This window comes from Lineus longissimus, chromosome 5 (assembly GCF_910592395.1).
Source record: "Lineus longissimus chromosome 5, tnLinLong1.2, whole genome shotgun sequence".
Classification (NCBI taxonomy): Eukaryota; Metazoa; Nemertea; class Pilidiophora; order Heteronemertea; family Lineidae; genus Lineus; species Lineus longissimus.
In genome coordinates this window covers 1591018-1606489 of record NC_088312.1, presented here as the reverse complement: position 1 = coordinate 1606489, position 15472 = coordinate 1591018, and the positions used below count along the sequence as shown (strand labels likewise).

Genomic DNA, 15472 nt, shown 5'->3' with positions numbered 1-15472 from the left:
TTACTTCCAAATGATTGTAAAACAAGCTGATATTCATTTGATGCTCCGCTCTGAGAATTGCGTTGCTCTGTGGCTCTTTTTGCAATGGATTCTTAGCCATGACATATCAGCCAAGTCCAAAGGCTCCAAAAGAAGGTGATTTTGTTTATGACAAAACTGCTCGATCTCAAAGGGTTAAATGTTAGGCGTGGCAGGTTAAACCCAGATCCTGTCAACAGATTGCTATGATATCCATAGAGAGTCATATCCCCAGCAATTATGTATGAACTTCCTCTGTCATTATGGTAATATACTCCTACACTCGTCCCACAGGTACGTGCGGGCTTCCTTCTGACGTTAATACTGATAGAATATTTCCCCTTGGTGACTTAGTGATGTACATGGACCTGAAGTTCCTATGATACGATGACTGAATTCACTCAAGCAATAAGATGCTAGACCTCCAGGAAACATTATGTTCATCGCAGAGATGGGCAAGCCGGGTTACCACAATATAGATTTGGCCATACATGTTGATGCTGCTTCCATTGCAAATCACTCTACCAGTTGTTTGGTAATGCCATGGTGGCATCATGCAGTTACAGCTTTTATTCATAGAAGTCTCTGCAAGTCCTCACGCGTGGTCATGCCAACTTTGAATGAAATATCAGATTTCGTCATGTATTATTCATTCATAGCCAGGCAGACCTGATCTATCCTCAATGTCATTTCCCGGTCAAGGTTTGTGCCAGTGGCAGAACATTCGAAAATCACTGACCTTTTATGATATAGCTTTTGGCGGAAATCAATTGGTTCAAGCTGAATTATTTATTGAATATTGAAATATTTCTTGTTTCAATTTCAAGTAAGTTATCATTTTGATCTTTCTCTAGGAGGTGCACTAGCATCCTGTTCGCCTGGGAGAGGGATATTCCAAGGCACTTTGATTAGGTTCAACTAACCATTCTCCATCCTTCACTGTATTTCTCGTAATTTGTGGCCCTTTGATATTCATTCAGTTTCATCAAAGTCCGACATTGTTGGACCTAATTAGTGCCGACTGAAAGCAGAAGTGATACACATATCTTGAAAACCCATTGCTTCCTGGTTTAATTGATACTTCCTATACATGTCTGGGGTCTTGTCCACTTTCCCGGTCCAGACACCTGATTATCAAACTACATTTTATAATCCACTTTCCTGTCATGTCGTCAGAGAATGTATACTTGGCATGTTGCCAGGATCTCCACGATAAATCACAAGTGGACTCCATTGATTTCACATTGTGGTGATGATTATACCACATCTCACGAGCTGCTTGAAGGAGCGATGGGGCCCAGTTAGAGAAGGCATGTCTTGAAATTTGATTCATTTATATTTGGAATATTAATCATTTGGGTTACTTGAAATAAATCTTCTTTCAAAAATCAGTTCAGCTCCATGCCAAGCTAAGTGTGATTGAATCACTTGTACAAGGATAATGCTATCATTGACTACCTGCTGCCAGAGCAAAGCAATGGGATGCCTCACCTTCTCCTGTAAGCTCGACCAACTGACATTAGACTCTTTTCTTCCTGAGCAAAGCCACAATCACTTGATGGACTTCTATCTGTGACTCCAGCAAGCCCGACATTTGACTATTTCCTCCCTGGTCAAAGCAATGATAGAATACGAAACACTCCAGTGCTGATTGTTCTCCTTGATGATCCTGATTCATCACCACCTCTCTTGAATACATAATAACTCATTGGGACTGTTCTCTGATTGCCAGAGTGTCACCATCAGTAGCAATCATCTGTCTTCTTCCAGACTATTTTGCCAAAATTCAGTCACATGGCTCCAATAATGAATACTCAAAGATTTGAAGTAAATTTTGTTGGATGTCTTCAACATTTATGGTTTTGAGGCATGTATATTTCAGAAAGGGATTCCCACCTTTTTCAGCTTCAGTTGTATATTTCCATTTGAATCTAACTATCCTCTTTTTTATCTTTGCAGGTAAGTGTGTTTTGATATCAAGACATATTCAACAAATCAAGATAGTAGGTGGCATGATCTAATAGAGTGGAACCCCGGTTACACGACCTCTCATGGGACCGAGGTTAAATGGTCACGGTACCTGGGTGCCGGACGCGTTTGTGAAAATGAAAATCCGGGGACAAAATGCATGATTTTGTTTTCCCCAAAAATTGTTTCCTTAGTTCAAAATTCTGAAAAATTTTCAAAGCCAAATATTTTTGGGGGCTGATGATGCTTCTTCATTTTGAGCAGAAAAAAAAAGTGAAAAAAAATTTGGACTTAGACATTTTTTTTCATCTGTAGCATGAGGGGGGATGTCTTCACATGTTGTTGTCTGTCTGAAAGTGGTAAGTTGATGAAAGAAAAATATTGCTGGTGCAGCTGTTGGCATGATTGATGTAGGTTTTTCATGGTTTTTTTCTTCATATTTTTCATGTATTTTACCTACTTTACCTAATTTTCGTCCACATGCCCTTGGATTCTTGTCATTAGCTCAGTTTATTTGCCCACAAAGAAAACGAAGATGAAAACCCAATGTTTTTCACAGGTGGTTTGGAATCAGGTTGGCAAACTTCTTGTAAACCGATGCATTTTGGCAAAACATTTGCTCATGTTATCTGCCAGGTTTGGTATAACTGTACTTGTATGAACAGTTGCAAATGTGCTGCAGATAAGATTTCTCTCAAAGAAGTCAGGGATTGTCTTTTTCACGAGGGATTCTGTTATGATGTTTGGTAATAATAGTCAGTACAAAATGTGGTTCTATACTCAGAAGTTTTTACAGGTTGTCTTCTCTATGAGTTCAGTTGGCTGGTGCAAGGTTTTCATCTCAGCAGTATTTATGATTAGGCTGAGGAACACAGAACCAACTTAGTGTTTGATTACTGTTTACCTGGGACCCTGTGGGGTTCATAGGCTTGGCTTGGCAACTGTTGTATAAGAAGCCTTCAACCACTGTTTCTGCACTCTTTAGCATCAGGTATTGTAAAAGAAAGGTATTGATGCCATCGACTACTTTACTCAAATTTCATGAGACTGCATATCCAGCACTTGTTTTATCGCCAAATATCTTTTTCATTCTTGTTAGGACCATGAAAATAATGAGATTTATGTAATCAGCATGTTCAGTGATGATAATGAACACCAGAATATGGGGCTGGAAGAAGCAGAAAGTCTCAAAATAACGATGATTAATCCCATTTTATCAGTTCGGTAGTCAGGTGAATGCATGAGTTATGTTGAGCGTGCATGTGTTTGTTGGTTCTTGCATGTTAAACATTGACAAGGAAATGTCCATTCCTTTCGAACTGAGTCATTCTTCTGTCTACAAAACCGGTTTATATCTATATATAGGCTGTTCTGGCCATTAATATCCAAAATATCTTGGTAACTTGAAAAATTCGGATAAGAAATTTAAAGTGTAATATTGTATTGACCTGAATAAAATAAATGTCAGGCTTTCATTGGTTAAGACTAGAAAACCATGACATAATAACTAGTATTCAGGTCACCTAATTCACCTAACTACTGGTTTTATATCATCACTTCAAAAATATGATATTTTTGAATATTTTTATGCACCATAATGAAGTCAGTATTACATATTGCAGTGTAAACTGCTAAAATTCCCTGCCTCTGAATATACCCCTTGGATGACAGTCTTGCATAATTTTTGTTGGAATTGAGTAATCTCTCATTGATTGTTTCCACAGACACTCTCTCCTTAGGTTGCCTGCATCCATGAATACCAAGATGCAAATCTCAGCCCCTTGAAGATATTGATATTTGATTCTGTAACATTACGCATGTTTAATAGCGATGTGTATCGTGGCAGACAACTACAAATGATTCAGACAATTATCATGGCTCGGCTGACTGACTGGATTATGAAAAAAGTGCACACAATAACTTTAGTCATTTTCCATGGCAGCTGACGGAACCAATGGAAAAACTAATAATACAAACCGGATGGAGTCTATAAACTACACACAGCTAAGGTAGCATGTGTGGCAGGCCTGTGCGGGTGTTTATATCACCATTCGAAACAGTCTGTATCTAGTTCAACTCAGGCCAGTGTATCCCATCACCAAGAACTTGATACAGCCAGTGCGATAAGTTTCGAAACAGCCTGTACTATGAGTTCATTGACAAACAAAAGTTCCTGTCCCATTATTTGAATCAATGGGACTGTGATATTGTATGCCTCTCAATTTCGCATGTGTTTCTCTCTTTGTGTCACATCATTGGCGAGGATTCTGTTCACTTTGTCTCTATTGGATAGTGAAGTTTTAACTAGTGTGGATTACCTGGCCTCTAGGATTCACCTGTAGCGGAGGATTACACTTTTTGATGGACCTTCAGTTTTAGAGAAACATGAGTAACCAGGCTTGTGTCAGTAAGGTCAGTTTTTGGCTTTGTCAGTCCTGAAATATTGTAGAAGTTGAGCTTTTCTCCTCAGCCTATTGTAGGTGATCCCAAACTCCCACAGTCGTCACTTTAGAGAGTGATAATGCTCCCTATTCATCATAATGATAGTCCATCTTTTTCCCAACACTCTCAACCCCTCTGAATATGAGAAGAGAGCCCCCGACACTGACTAGGAGAGGCTGGGAGAAGCATGAAATCTGTGGCCAATATTGGCAATGTGATCGATGTCATACAAGTCTTGCCTAATCACATCTTTAAAACGTACAAAATAACTTTGTCGTTAACTTCTGATGTGTGTGATGTGTGTTCTCGTGGTTGATGGATTCAAAGCACATGGCCTTTTTTCCCAGAGGTGATAAAACGAGTCAACTTCATAACCGGTATGATGACCCATATATTGTACAATGTATTGGGTAAACAGGAAATTATGGGTTAGAAAGAAACATTTCCTGTAATTTTGAGTTTTTTATCAGTGACGGTGCTGAAATAATTGACTCGACGCAGAAGTCACCACTTGAAACCTTGGAAAACATACACTAATTGACTTGATTGATTTGATTTCTCTAAGCTTGAAACATATCATTTCCAAAATTTATAGGAACAATTTATTTCCCGGTTTATTTTCAGCCATTTGCCTTTGTTTCTAAAGCGTTAATGCCATGCCTTTGCTTACTAAGTATGCAGCAGACGTTAGTCATGTCTCTATTGACACATGTTCACCTGTACATACATATCTATTTGCTGACGTATTCAAATGACTTAACTCTCCTTCCAGCCAATACTATTTTTACTTGGAAATTACTGTGGCAGTCAATGAGATACACCTCAGGCTTAGAAGTGAAACAAGTGGCTACACTGTAGTATTGGCAGTTGAGATATTTGTAATCTAAAGTGGTTTTATCAACGTGTATGATGAACCCTAGGTCAGAATCTTCAGGCTTTTTAAGCACAATCATGCCTGTTTTATGTTTTCAGGTTATAAATATCCAAGTTGAATAATCAGTTGAAAATTTTAACATTTACTGCCTTGTTCACTTATCATGAGGATCCCTGTTCAGTTCATGTCGTTCTCCTCTGTCCTGGCTATGACTCCAGCACTGACAGACAAAGGAATAGGATTAATTTTCAGGACAGGTGTAAAACTTCTCTGGTCCATTGGTACTTTTCGTTTACAAGGAAATGTCAGATGCACTCTTTGCCATGCAAAATGATACCGAATCGTTCCTGTAACCATGGCATTGACATGCTCTTGTATGATGTTAAAAAAGTATTTTCTCTGTTTTTTTTGTTTCACTCCATGATGAGCTTCATATTGTGCTTCATTCAAATATATATTGATTTCCTGTTCAGCAGACTTTGATGACCATGACACTCTATTGTGCACTCCTGTTCTTCAGTAATGTCATCCTCACCGCGAGTTGAGCAGAGACCACTAACATTTGAGTTCCAATTACCATTTCCACTACCTTTCTTGAATTTTCTGCCAAATTTATTGGTACTCAAAGGGTTAAAGTTAGAAGAAGGAAATACTTAATCATTGACTCTGGATCAAATGTCTACAAATGTATGCATGCATTCTTCAATCAAGGCTACCAGTATTGTCAAGTAAAGTAATTGCATTTGATTTAATGGATGCTGTCATTACAGCAATGAACCAACCTCAAACTATGTGTATGGCAGGCAGCACCCCCATCCTGTTCCTGCTGAGTCCCCTGCCATTAATCTAATTCAATGGGTCAACCACTTCTGCAGTGTCAGCTTGCTGCTTTTTTCGATTGACCTTGATTTTTTGCATGAAATTATCTTTATTTGGTCCATTGTAAGGGTGTTTGCTATAGGCTTTTGTAGTTGGATGACAACTTGAGCAATCTTTGAACGTTGGGTGAAAGTCAGACGGTCGTGCCAGAGTGTTCACAACATCATCAGGTGTTATCTCAAAAAATGTTTTGAATCAAAACAGTTTCTCTTGGCATATAAAATGCAAATCTCTGTCTCTGACGTTGGCACTGTGATGGCACTGACACTGACACTGGATTCTGTAAACTAGAAAACATGATTTTCCTGCTTGTGGTTCACCAGTTTATCCTATTGTTGGAGTTATGAAATCAAACGTGTCATCCAATCATGTCATGAATAGATAAACCTCAGCCGATAATACGGTGGGTATTTATAACTGGCTTCATTGCCATGACAATCTAGAATGGACAATGTTTTAGTCCACAGTCAGTTTTACATCTAAAGTGCATGCCCATTATGTGCTGCATCATGCGATCATGACCAGCGCATGTAACAACTGATGCGTGCAATGGGACATGCACATGCAACGGCTTAACATGTAGCCTGTAGGAGTTTGGAACCCTGCTGGTGGGTGACATATGGGCCGTGTTATTCATTTTGATATTCAGATGAACCATAGAATTGGTGGTTCAGCTGTCCCCATGAGTTCGAAAGCCAGCACCAACACATCATATTCAAATCCCGGGGTTCAACTGGTCGAACCTATTAGATATAAAATCTGTCAATAAACTCTGTAATCAAAGCTGTACCAAAAATACCCTGTCATGTAACCTTTTTCATTTTGCCAGATAATGACATCTTGATGTTTTTTGCAGTCAAACAATTTATGTTATTCACCAAATCACAAAAGTAAAATGCCTGTGAAAAATTGATGGTTTTCAAAAGAGTTTGAATTTGTGAAAATGAAGTCAGTTCTGAAACTGCCAGTAGCGATATTCAATTGAATTAAAATGTGCGTAATTTACTATGAGTTATTCCTGTTCCATTGTGGATTTGTTTGAATTGCTGCACTGAGGCAGGATATGGAAAGCAAAACTCTGTGGGATTCCAATAATATTGATTCAGTGGCGGTTTCTAGGGCTGACCGGTTTAGAATGGTTTAGTATCCCAATCAAAGGGATCCTCTCCTTGGCATAGTTATTGAAAAAAACACCAAGATTCAGATAGAAGCATGTTGTTGCTGGTGTTATTCAAATACCAACTCAGCCTGTTGGCTTTGGGAATTCTGCATAAGAAACTTAGTCTGGATGAACTGGTTGAACACAAGATGTTGCAGATCTTGGCAAGAGAGCTATCTCATTCTGAGCAACCACCATGGGTACTGCCAGGCTTCATTTGCATTAACCGGCAAATGAACCTTCCTTTCCCTAGAGGTGTTATGAACTTTTGATATGGTGTGGGCTGCTGTCAGAACCTAATCAACCTGTGCAGCCTCTGGAATGATTGGCAAAACATTTGTGTAAGTTTGACATTAGCTTGCCCTGCCTGGTCAATCATCTCTGACCAAAGCTATTCATTTCAGACACCTTTGGCGTGAGTATAGTTTGAGTTAGTCTAAAAACCAATCAATCAATCAAAATACTGCTATTTTGATATGGAGAATCAATCTTCGCTGTTCCCGCTGTAATGGTCGAGATAGAATTATAAAAACTGATTCAGGCAGCATTGTTTTATCAGCTATTTGGCTTCACCAGGACAGTTTCTTTGTCATAGAGCAGACTATGATTATAGTTCTTGTGCTGCATTTGGACCAAGTAACCCCATACTACTGTAAAATGTTCCATTGTTATGTGAGTCGGAGACGGAGCACCTAATCAGACAGGGGCATTGTTTTTGGTACCATGTGTGCTACTGTTATAATTAGATGAATTACTAGAGGGGTCCTGCGGTGCTTTTGTTCACCGTATAATGAGTTGTCTTGACTGACAGATTGTGGTCATTGACAGTTGTTGAATTGGCACTGTCGGTGGTAACAATTTCGAACGCTTTGTCTAGTTCCGTCAGTTAACACCAGGTGAAATGTTACATCTACAAAGGTCTACTCTTGCTGTTCAGTGGTACAGATTGAAAAGGTACCAGAAGCTATGCTACTTTTGAATTACCTTGTGTTCTATCATTAATGAGCTATTCTCTACCGATACCGAGCATTGTGAAATAGTCCGAACTGACCCATAAATCCATTCACTCTATTAGGATGTGAAAAAGGTCATTGATGTCCTTGGCTGATGGTTCATGCATGTTTTGCCTTCACCATCCATCATCTCCAAGGCTTCATACTTTGCTTGTCACCCTGTCTGCATCATTGATGGATTGGGTCTTCTCATTCAGCATGGTAGGCTTCTGAATCAACTGGTTACAGAGACATGACAGTCAGAAAATAGGATGACAATCCACTAATTGAGCAAATTGCTTTGATGAATTGATGAAAAAAAACAGGATCACTTACTCGTCATAAAATGCTTTTGTAATTGTCTGTTCGTTGCTTTTCATGAGCAAGCTGGGGTCGGTGTGTGTCAAAATCTGCTGCCTTTTTACTCGAGCCTTTCCTTGTATATTCATTTGTGCTTAAGTGTTGGTATTTGAGAGTGACTGTTGAGGAAGATAACACAGGCCCTCAAAATACCTCAGGATTAATATCTGCTGCCTATATCTGACCTAACATATACCCTTTAAAACGGCTATTATTGGCTGTGCATTTCAGCAATTTCAAATCTCGCCACACTGACTGCTAACCATCATCAGTTGCTCTTGAAAAAAGCATCCTAAAGAAGCAGCTCCCTGCAACCTGCTTTCTTGCTGAATGTGCATGCTTGTTGCTGTAGGAAAGTGAGCATTTGTTTGTTTCACCTGGCGAGAAGCCATGTTAAGATGCAGTTGTACCTGGCCTGGATTTGATGCCAAACAAGTGAGTCATGATCGTTCTTTCTTGTTCTCTCCTCATGCATGGAGCAAACATGATAGGCCTACCTACCTGCCCATTTGAGATCATCTTTCCTGTGTTTGACTGGGGTTTTATCAAGGCAGTGTCTCAATCCCTGGGAAATTCTCATATCTAGTGTCACCAGATGGGAATTGTTGGTGTATCTTAACACCAGTCCTGTCTAATGATCATTCAACTATCTATTAACTATTTAAGTTAAACTGTGCCAAGTAGTTCATACTCTGAATGACGTCTAGATATTTCAACACTGCAAAGATCTATTTTAAGCAGAAATCCATCCAAAGCTCTCACTTTTAACTGGAAGCTTTGGATGTGGATGTCCCATTGATGCAATATTACCCAAGGCATGAAGGGGTTAATATTGCCACCGTGCATTATTGCCTATTGTAGTAAATATTCACCAGCCCACCTACGGCTAATAATGGCTTGATTTATGATATCAATTCTTTTGAGTTGATTTGCCAGGAATTAAGTGGACAATAGCCGCTAGCTAGTTGTCAGGTATTGAAGCAATATAGCAAACAATAGTACATGTATCTTCTTGCTGCCACCTCTTGATTCAACGTATAAACATGTGGTCTGTTGATGAATATATTCAACCATATTCAAGGATTCAACAACTGAAACATATGTTTGCAAAAGAAGCATGAACAAGTCATAGAACAAACCATAATCTTGACTCTCAAATCCACACTGCATCAATGTTTAGTTTGGCTATTTGTCTACTGCAGGCAATATTGCATTGAATTCTTTGAACATCAAAGAGGTATAGACCGTATTGAAGTTGTAAGGATGCAGCAACGCAGACTGCTGCTTCTTCAATCTGTCTGACAAGGACAGATGCAACCCAAGCTGTCCAAGTCTTGTAAATTCTATGGAAATTTTGTAGCCCAACCCAGGATGTCCCTCTGTGATTAATGAATCTACAGACTCCCTAGGTGATGAAGAATTATGGAGATTCGTGGAGGGTCTGATGGAATGATCCAACATTTGGGTCCCGGTATTCCCGATGATCGCATTGGTGTGGATCTGCCGTCTTCTCCTGCCTCATTTGTATAATAAGTAGAAATCAAATTGTAAACTGTTGACAGTAATTTCGTATTCTAGTGGAATTGCCTGTTGCTTAGAGCCAGCGGTAGTCTGGCAGCGAGCTAGTGTGCTGCTAGCAGACTGATCATTATCACCGACATAGCTGGGCTTCACGAGGAAGGCAGTACAGTCGCGGCAGGTATATGACCTGGGCTATGAGGACAGCTGGATGACTTGGCATGGAGTTTGGACACTGTGGCTTGCTGATGGAGCAAATCCTCAAAACAGGTAAATGTCCGGTGGAACAGCACGATTATTGATTGATTCGGCTTGATATGTTGGATTAAACCTTGTTTTCATGGGATTATCAGATCAATGGATGAGTTGGATGGGACTGGATAGAACATTTGCAATATAGCTCAAATTCATCCGCTCTAACTCTACTGGACTTCTTTGAGGACTGTATCTGAAACCCAGTGAATAAGAGGTGTTGAGGACAGGATGTCACTGTAGTACAGCTTCAACCAAGACTACCTTGAATTGGTTGTCACTGTCACTGAGGCCCGGGATGTATGAAAGTTGGATTTCTTGGAGGAATTGATTTGGTCATTTCATGCCCTGTTCTTGAGCACCATTCGTGCTGAAGGAGTGGTTAACTTCCATAATTCCTTCAGGGATTGATTTCTGGAGAGTCATTAGTCCCATCATCCCCATGTGTCTTCTGTACCATCATTCGCAGCTACAAGTACAGGGCAGCTGCTGAATGGATTTCAGATTGGTGACTTTTGGCATGGTGGTATCATAGATCATCAATCAACAGTTGAATTGATCTTTGAATCAGAGTTCAACTTGCGGTAGCCTGTGACTGGACTGGGATTAAGGCAGCCAGACATAGCTGATTTATTAGCTTGACACTGAACCTGAGGAAAATGGACGAAGGCTAGGAATGAAGACACCCCTTCAGTATTGAAGTATCATTGTTCTAAGCATGTGGGATGGCGTTATTGATATGGTGACCGATTCAAGAAAAGTCAGTCTTGATTTTTCTGCTTATCAATCATTGGGAGAGCAATCTGTTTATTTCTTGCAGGTGATGATGATGTTTATGGAATATTAGGAGTCAATTTCGAAATGACCATGTGATTCTGTTGAGAACCAACTTGTGGCTGTGATATTGAGGAACAAATAGGATCTGTGATAATCTGCCCGTATTTTCGATTCTACGATATCATACTTCTTTTGATTGATCCCTCCATTGTTGTGACTCGTGTCTGACCAACATCAGAAGATGTGGATTAACCTTGACTAAACCTGTAAAGGTCGTATCATGACAACGTGCTTAGGGCTCTGAGGAGAGGAATGTGATAAACCTGTTGGATTCGTTGTTGGTGATTTGCTTGCCTGATCCAATCAATTAATCTGTTGACTGGAAATATTTTAGACTGAGTGTTGATTTTGCAAGCAGCTGTTATACTAAACATAACATTTAGTGATGGTTTACTGACCTTTTGATCTGTTTGTTGATGGACCTGTTTTGTAGAGGCTGTTTTGTTTAGGGGAGGTTTTTCGTGGAGTTTTGGTATGCAAGTTAAAATATGCAAATTCACTGCCTGACTGTGGATTAGATTCATCGAAATTGTGATATATGGATCAATAAACTGAATTCACAAATGTAGTGACGTAGACTCGGAATTGTAAAAAGATATACAGATCAAAATCAATTGAGATCTTGGAAAGATCGAAGTACAGAAATAACAGCCATTTGCATTGATGCTCGATACCTGGATTAGCTGCGAAAATTACAAGTTTGCTAACTCTTGAAAGAGATTTGTACGTTCCTTTTGATATTTATCAGTGTTTAATTACCTGGATTAGCTGCGAAAATTACAAGTTTGCTAACTCTTGAAAGAGATTTGTACGTTCCTTTTGATATTTATCAGTGTTTAATTGTCTGTGCTTTCTCAATCAATCAATACATATCTTTGATTTGCATCGATGAATGTGACACATATCAAAGAAGCTCCAATGTATGGAATGACATTTTAAATCCTGGGAGTGCTATCAGCGAGAATCAAAGAGAATGTTCTTTCCTTGTGAATCGGGAAATCAAAGAGTGAAATGAATATAACGTTTTTGTTTTATCGTGAGGAATAGAGAAGCGAGCATGTCAATATAGGTTAATATGTGTGTATCAGAGTGAGCAAGTGGCAATCTCGAACTTAGACATCATGTATGGTGCATGTCTGACTTAATTAAAATGTCACCGCTGATGGATGGGTGGGCTACAGTATTAGCAGAACTTAGTTAGAAAGCCTAGGGGCTGCTGTGCTCCCACAAGAAAAGTCTTGCTCTGTACCAGGGGAACATTGTGATTGCCTACTTAGCAGTATTGATCTGTCAGTGATTGAGGGAATAGGTCGGTGTGCAATTAGATATATTGGTGAAGCCCGGGAGCACTGCATGTGCAACTGGTGGAGTCAGCTCAGGAGTACCAGTGAGTTATGACTGCTTGAGACTTGCAGATCGTCTTGGGACTAGGAATAATCATTTCGCAAGTTTCGCCAATTTATTTAGATGGAAAAAATGCTTTCTAGGGAGTGGATATTGCTGTGTTTCCTCTAACTTGAATAATAATTCTTAGGGGATTTCGTCTTGGGCATCATTCGAATAAAGTCTCGCTTTCAATGTGGCACCAAGTTGGATTACTTGATAGGAATGGCAGCAGAAGCTGACCCCGACTCTGATGAGGGCATACAGGAGGATGAAGAGTTTGATTATGAAAAAGGACCTAAGGTAAGTCCCCAGGACCTGAAGGTGTCAGGTTATGGACTTGACTTGTTCCAAGTGTTTGCTTATGGAGGGATCATGCAGCAATCTATCTTTCTTTTGCCAAATGTACATTAATCTCTTGATCAACATGATGTGATAGATACTCGTAGGCTTCTGTTGACAGCCTTATAGAGAAGCAGATATCATACTGATCTGCAGTCCAGTACCATGTCATCTATTGTGTTAGGTCGGGTTCCACTTATGGGTTTGATTCCAAACACTGACACATTCGTGTGACCTTGGGCCATTCACTTTACTGCTATTGCCTAGTACTTTAAATTGAAATTTTTTAGTACTAGCCGCCTACTTCAGGGCAGACAAAGGATTGAAATTAGGAATATAAGTGGCTGATGATTGGTAACTCTGAGTCTCTGGGTCCATTACCCTAACCATTCATGGCAACCATCATGGTTTGCAAGAACACTCGTGGGATTGAATGCCAAAGAAGAGGAAGATACTGGCCCCATCAGGTTGTGATTCTTGCTCTCATGGTGTATGTATCATGAAAGAGAAATCACACAGCTGTAAAACGCAACCTGATCACAGAGTGAAAATAGCAGTCTAAAAACGACTGCTGCTATGAAAATATACATCTAATATCTATAGAAATCTAATATTTATGATATTGATGGTCATATTAAATGAAAGAAAAGTGGTGTGCTGTAAAAAAATCAAAATGATTAGTAGCCACTGGCATTTTCTATCACGATCATTGGGTTTTTGTTCAAGTTGGTTTGAGATGAGTTGATTCAAGAGATAACCGGTTTATACCATTGATGGGTGCTTTATACTGGCAGATTTCACAAAAACTGTTTCCATGGAAATTTTGGATTAACATCCGACACCAGTAAACAGCTTCCAATCCAACAGCATGATGCCCCTGTGGTGTTTAATTAAAATTTCAGCGATCAGATTAGCAACCGCTTTCCAGCTGTAAATACCACCATCAGTGGTAAATTGACGAGGCGTCTTTTTTGCTGATAATTTGTCTTAAGCGTTGTCTGCGTGAAGTTTGAATGATTGTCTTGGAACTGTGATGATTAGTCCCTCTGAGCCGCCGCTCACAGCATATGGTGTTAGGAGGAGCATTAGAACATCTTGTGGCAGAATCTTGAGATGTCACATGGTGTTTTAACACCATAAAGCGAACACTGTTCTTGGTGTTACAAACGGTATAATTTCAGCATAATTTCAAGTAGGGTCACAATCATTTTCCAAAACAGCGTTTTTTCATTTTTAGACTGCGGTCAACAGGATTTTGGGCCTTCTCAACTACCATACACATGTCAATGCATGTCAAGGGATTTGGGACCTGAGACGGACAATGTCGACCGTCACAATGGCGCCATGCAGATTCTGATGGAAAATGAGATTGTAGATTAAAAGTTTTGAATTCACGGCCCGATTCTCAGATAAACTTCTTGTTTATGTGATTGATTTGTTATTATTGGTCTTTTTCTCTTGTCATACAATTACAAATGTTATGATTGATAATCATCTGGAGATGCATTGTATCAAGTTTGTCCTTTTTTGATGGTGATCCATCCAGCAATGTTCAATAACCCAATACCCTGAAGCCATTGTCTTTTTCAAGAAACTGCATTATCCCTGGGGACAACAGGTTGGCCATCCTTGGTCATTATCTACGTAGCTATCTGCTGCTGCTTTCTCTCAATGCATTGCTGTTTTTGTGTTAGCTTGATACCTGATCAATATGCGAGACATCTCGTGCTAATCATGGGTCTGGGCCAGAGCCATGTCAGCACCAGTCTTGCTTGGACGCTACTAGAATAAGGAATAAGGATCAGAGCAGCAGGGTGACCAATCATGTATTGTTCTGCTTCTCGTTCAAGTTGATCATCCTATTCTGAGGCAATTTGTTGAGATGTAGAAGGTATCATGGATGACGAAATGTTTCAAGCTGAGAGGTATATTTCTGTGTCAGCTGTTACTAAAGCTATTGTGCATCATTGTGCATTATTTTGCCCGTTGCCCAAAGAAATACTTTGTTTATGGTAATGGTTGTGAATAACCGCAGGGAAAAAGTGGTCATGATGCAGTTGCAAAAACTGCAGAAGTCTGGCATGTGGTAGTTCCATTTCATGCCATAGCATGAAGAGTGCTGTTACAAATGTATGTGTAAAAACCGAAGTCGATGCAGATCTAGCGTTCTATTTATTCGAGATTCCTTGTTTAAACATTTGTCAAAAAGCTGGATATTCATGTTCTTCACCATCTTTTCAAACTCCTTTGAGTTGTTCCTTTTGCACATGGTGTTTAAAGTTTGAAGGTTTAGCATCGTCTGACGCAATCCCTATCGATTAACTGAAGCAATTTAGTTTTATATTTGATCTGCTGGGATGCAGCTTGCCAGTTGCATTGCCTTCCTTCACGAAGATGTCTATTCAAATGAAGGATAAGATGACTGCATCCTCTTTTTAAATCAGATTA

The 15472-nt window shown here is 39.6% G+C and overlaps 1 protein-coding gene across 10 annotated transcripts in view; it reads left to right on the top strand.

Annotated features, from left to right (window-relative positions):
* Positions 1 to 15472, top strand: part of LOC135487501 (neuron navigator 3-like) — a 239950-nt gene that overhangs the window by 82766 nt on the left and 141712 nt on the right. For 3 of the 10 annotated variants that reach the window (XM_064771227.1, XM_064771231.1, XM_064771224.1), the window contains exon 1: positions 12866 to 12985. The exons of 2 other annotated variants lie outside the window; for them this stretch is intronic. In XM_064771227.1, coding sequence (XP_064627297.1) covers positions 12908 to 12985 — 78 coding nt within the window. In that variant the 5' untranslated portion in view covers positions 12866 to 12907. Of the gene's footprint in view, positions 1 to 4272; positions 4399 to 12865; positions 12986 to 15472 lie in introns of those variants that run through there. 5 more of the 10 variants (XM_064771239.1, XM_064771238.1, XM_064771237.1 and 2 more) reach the window with 3 other exon arrangements.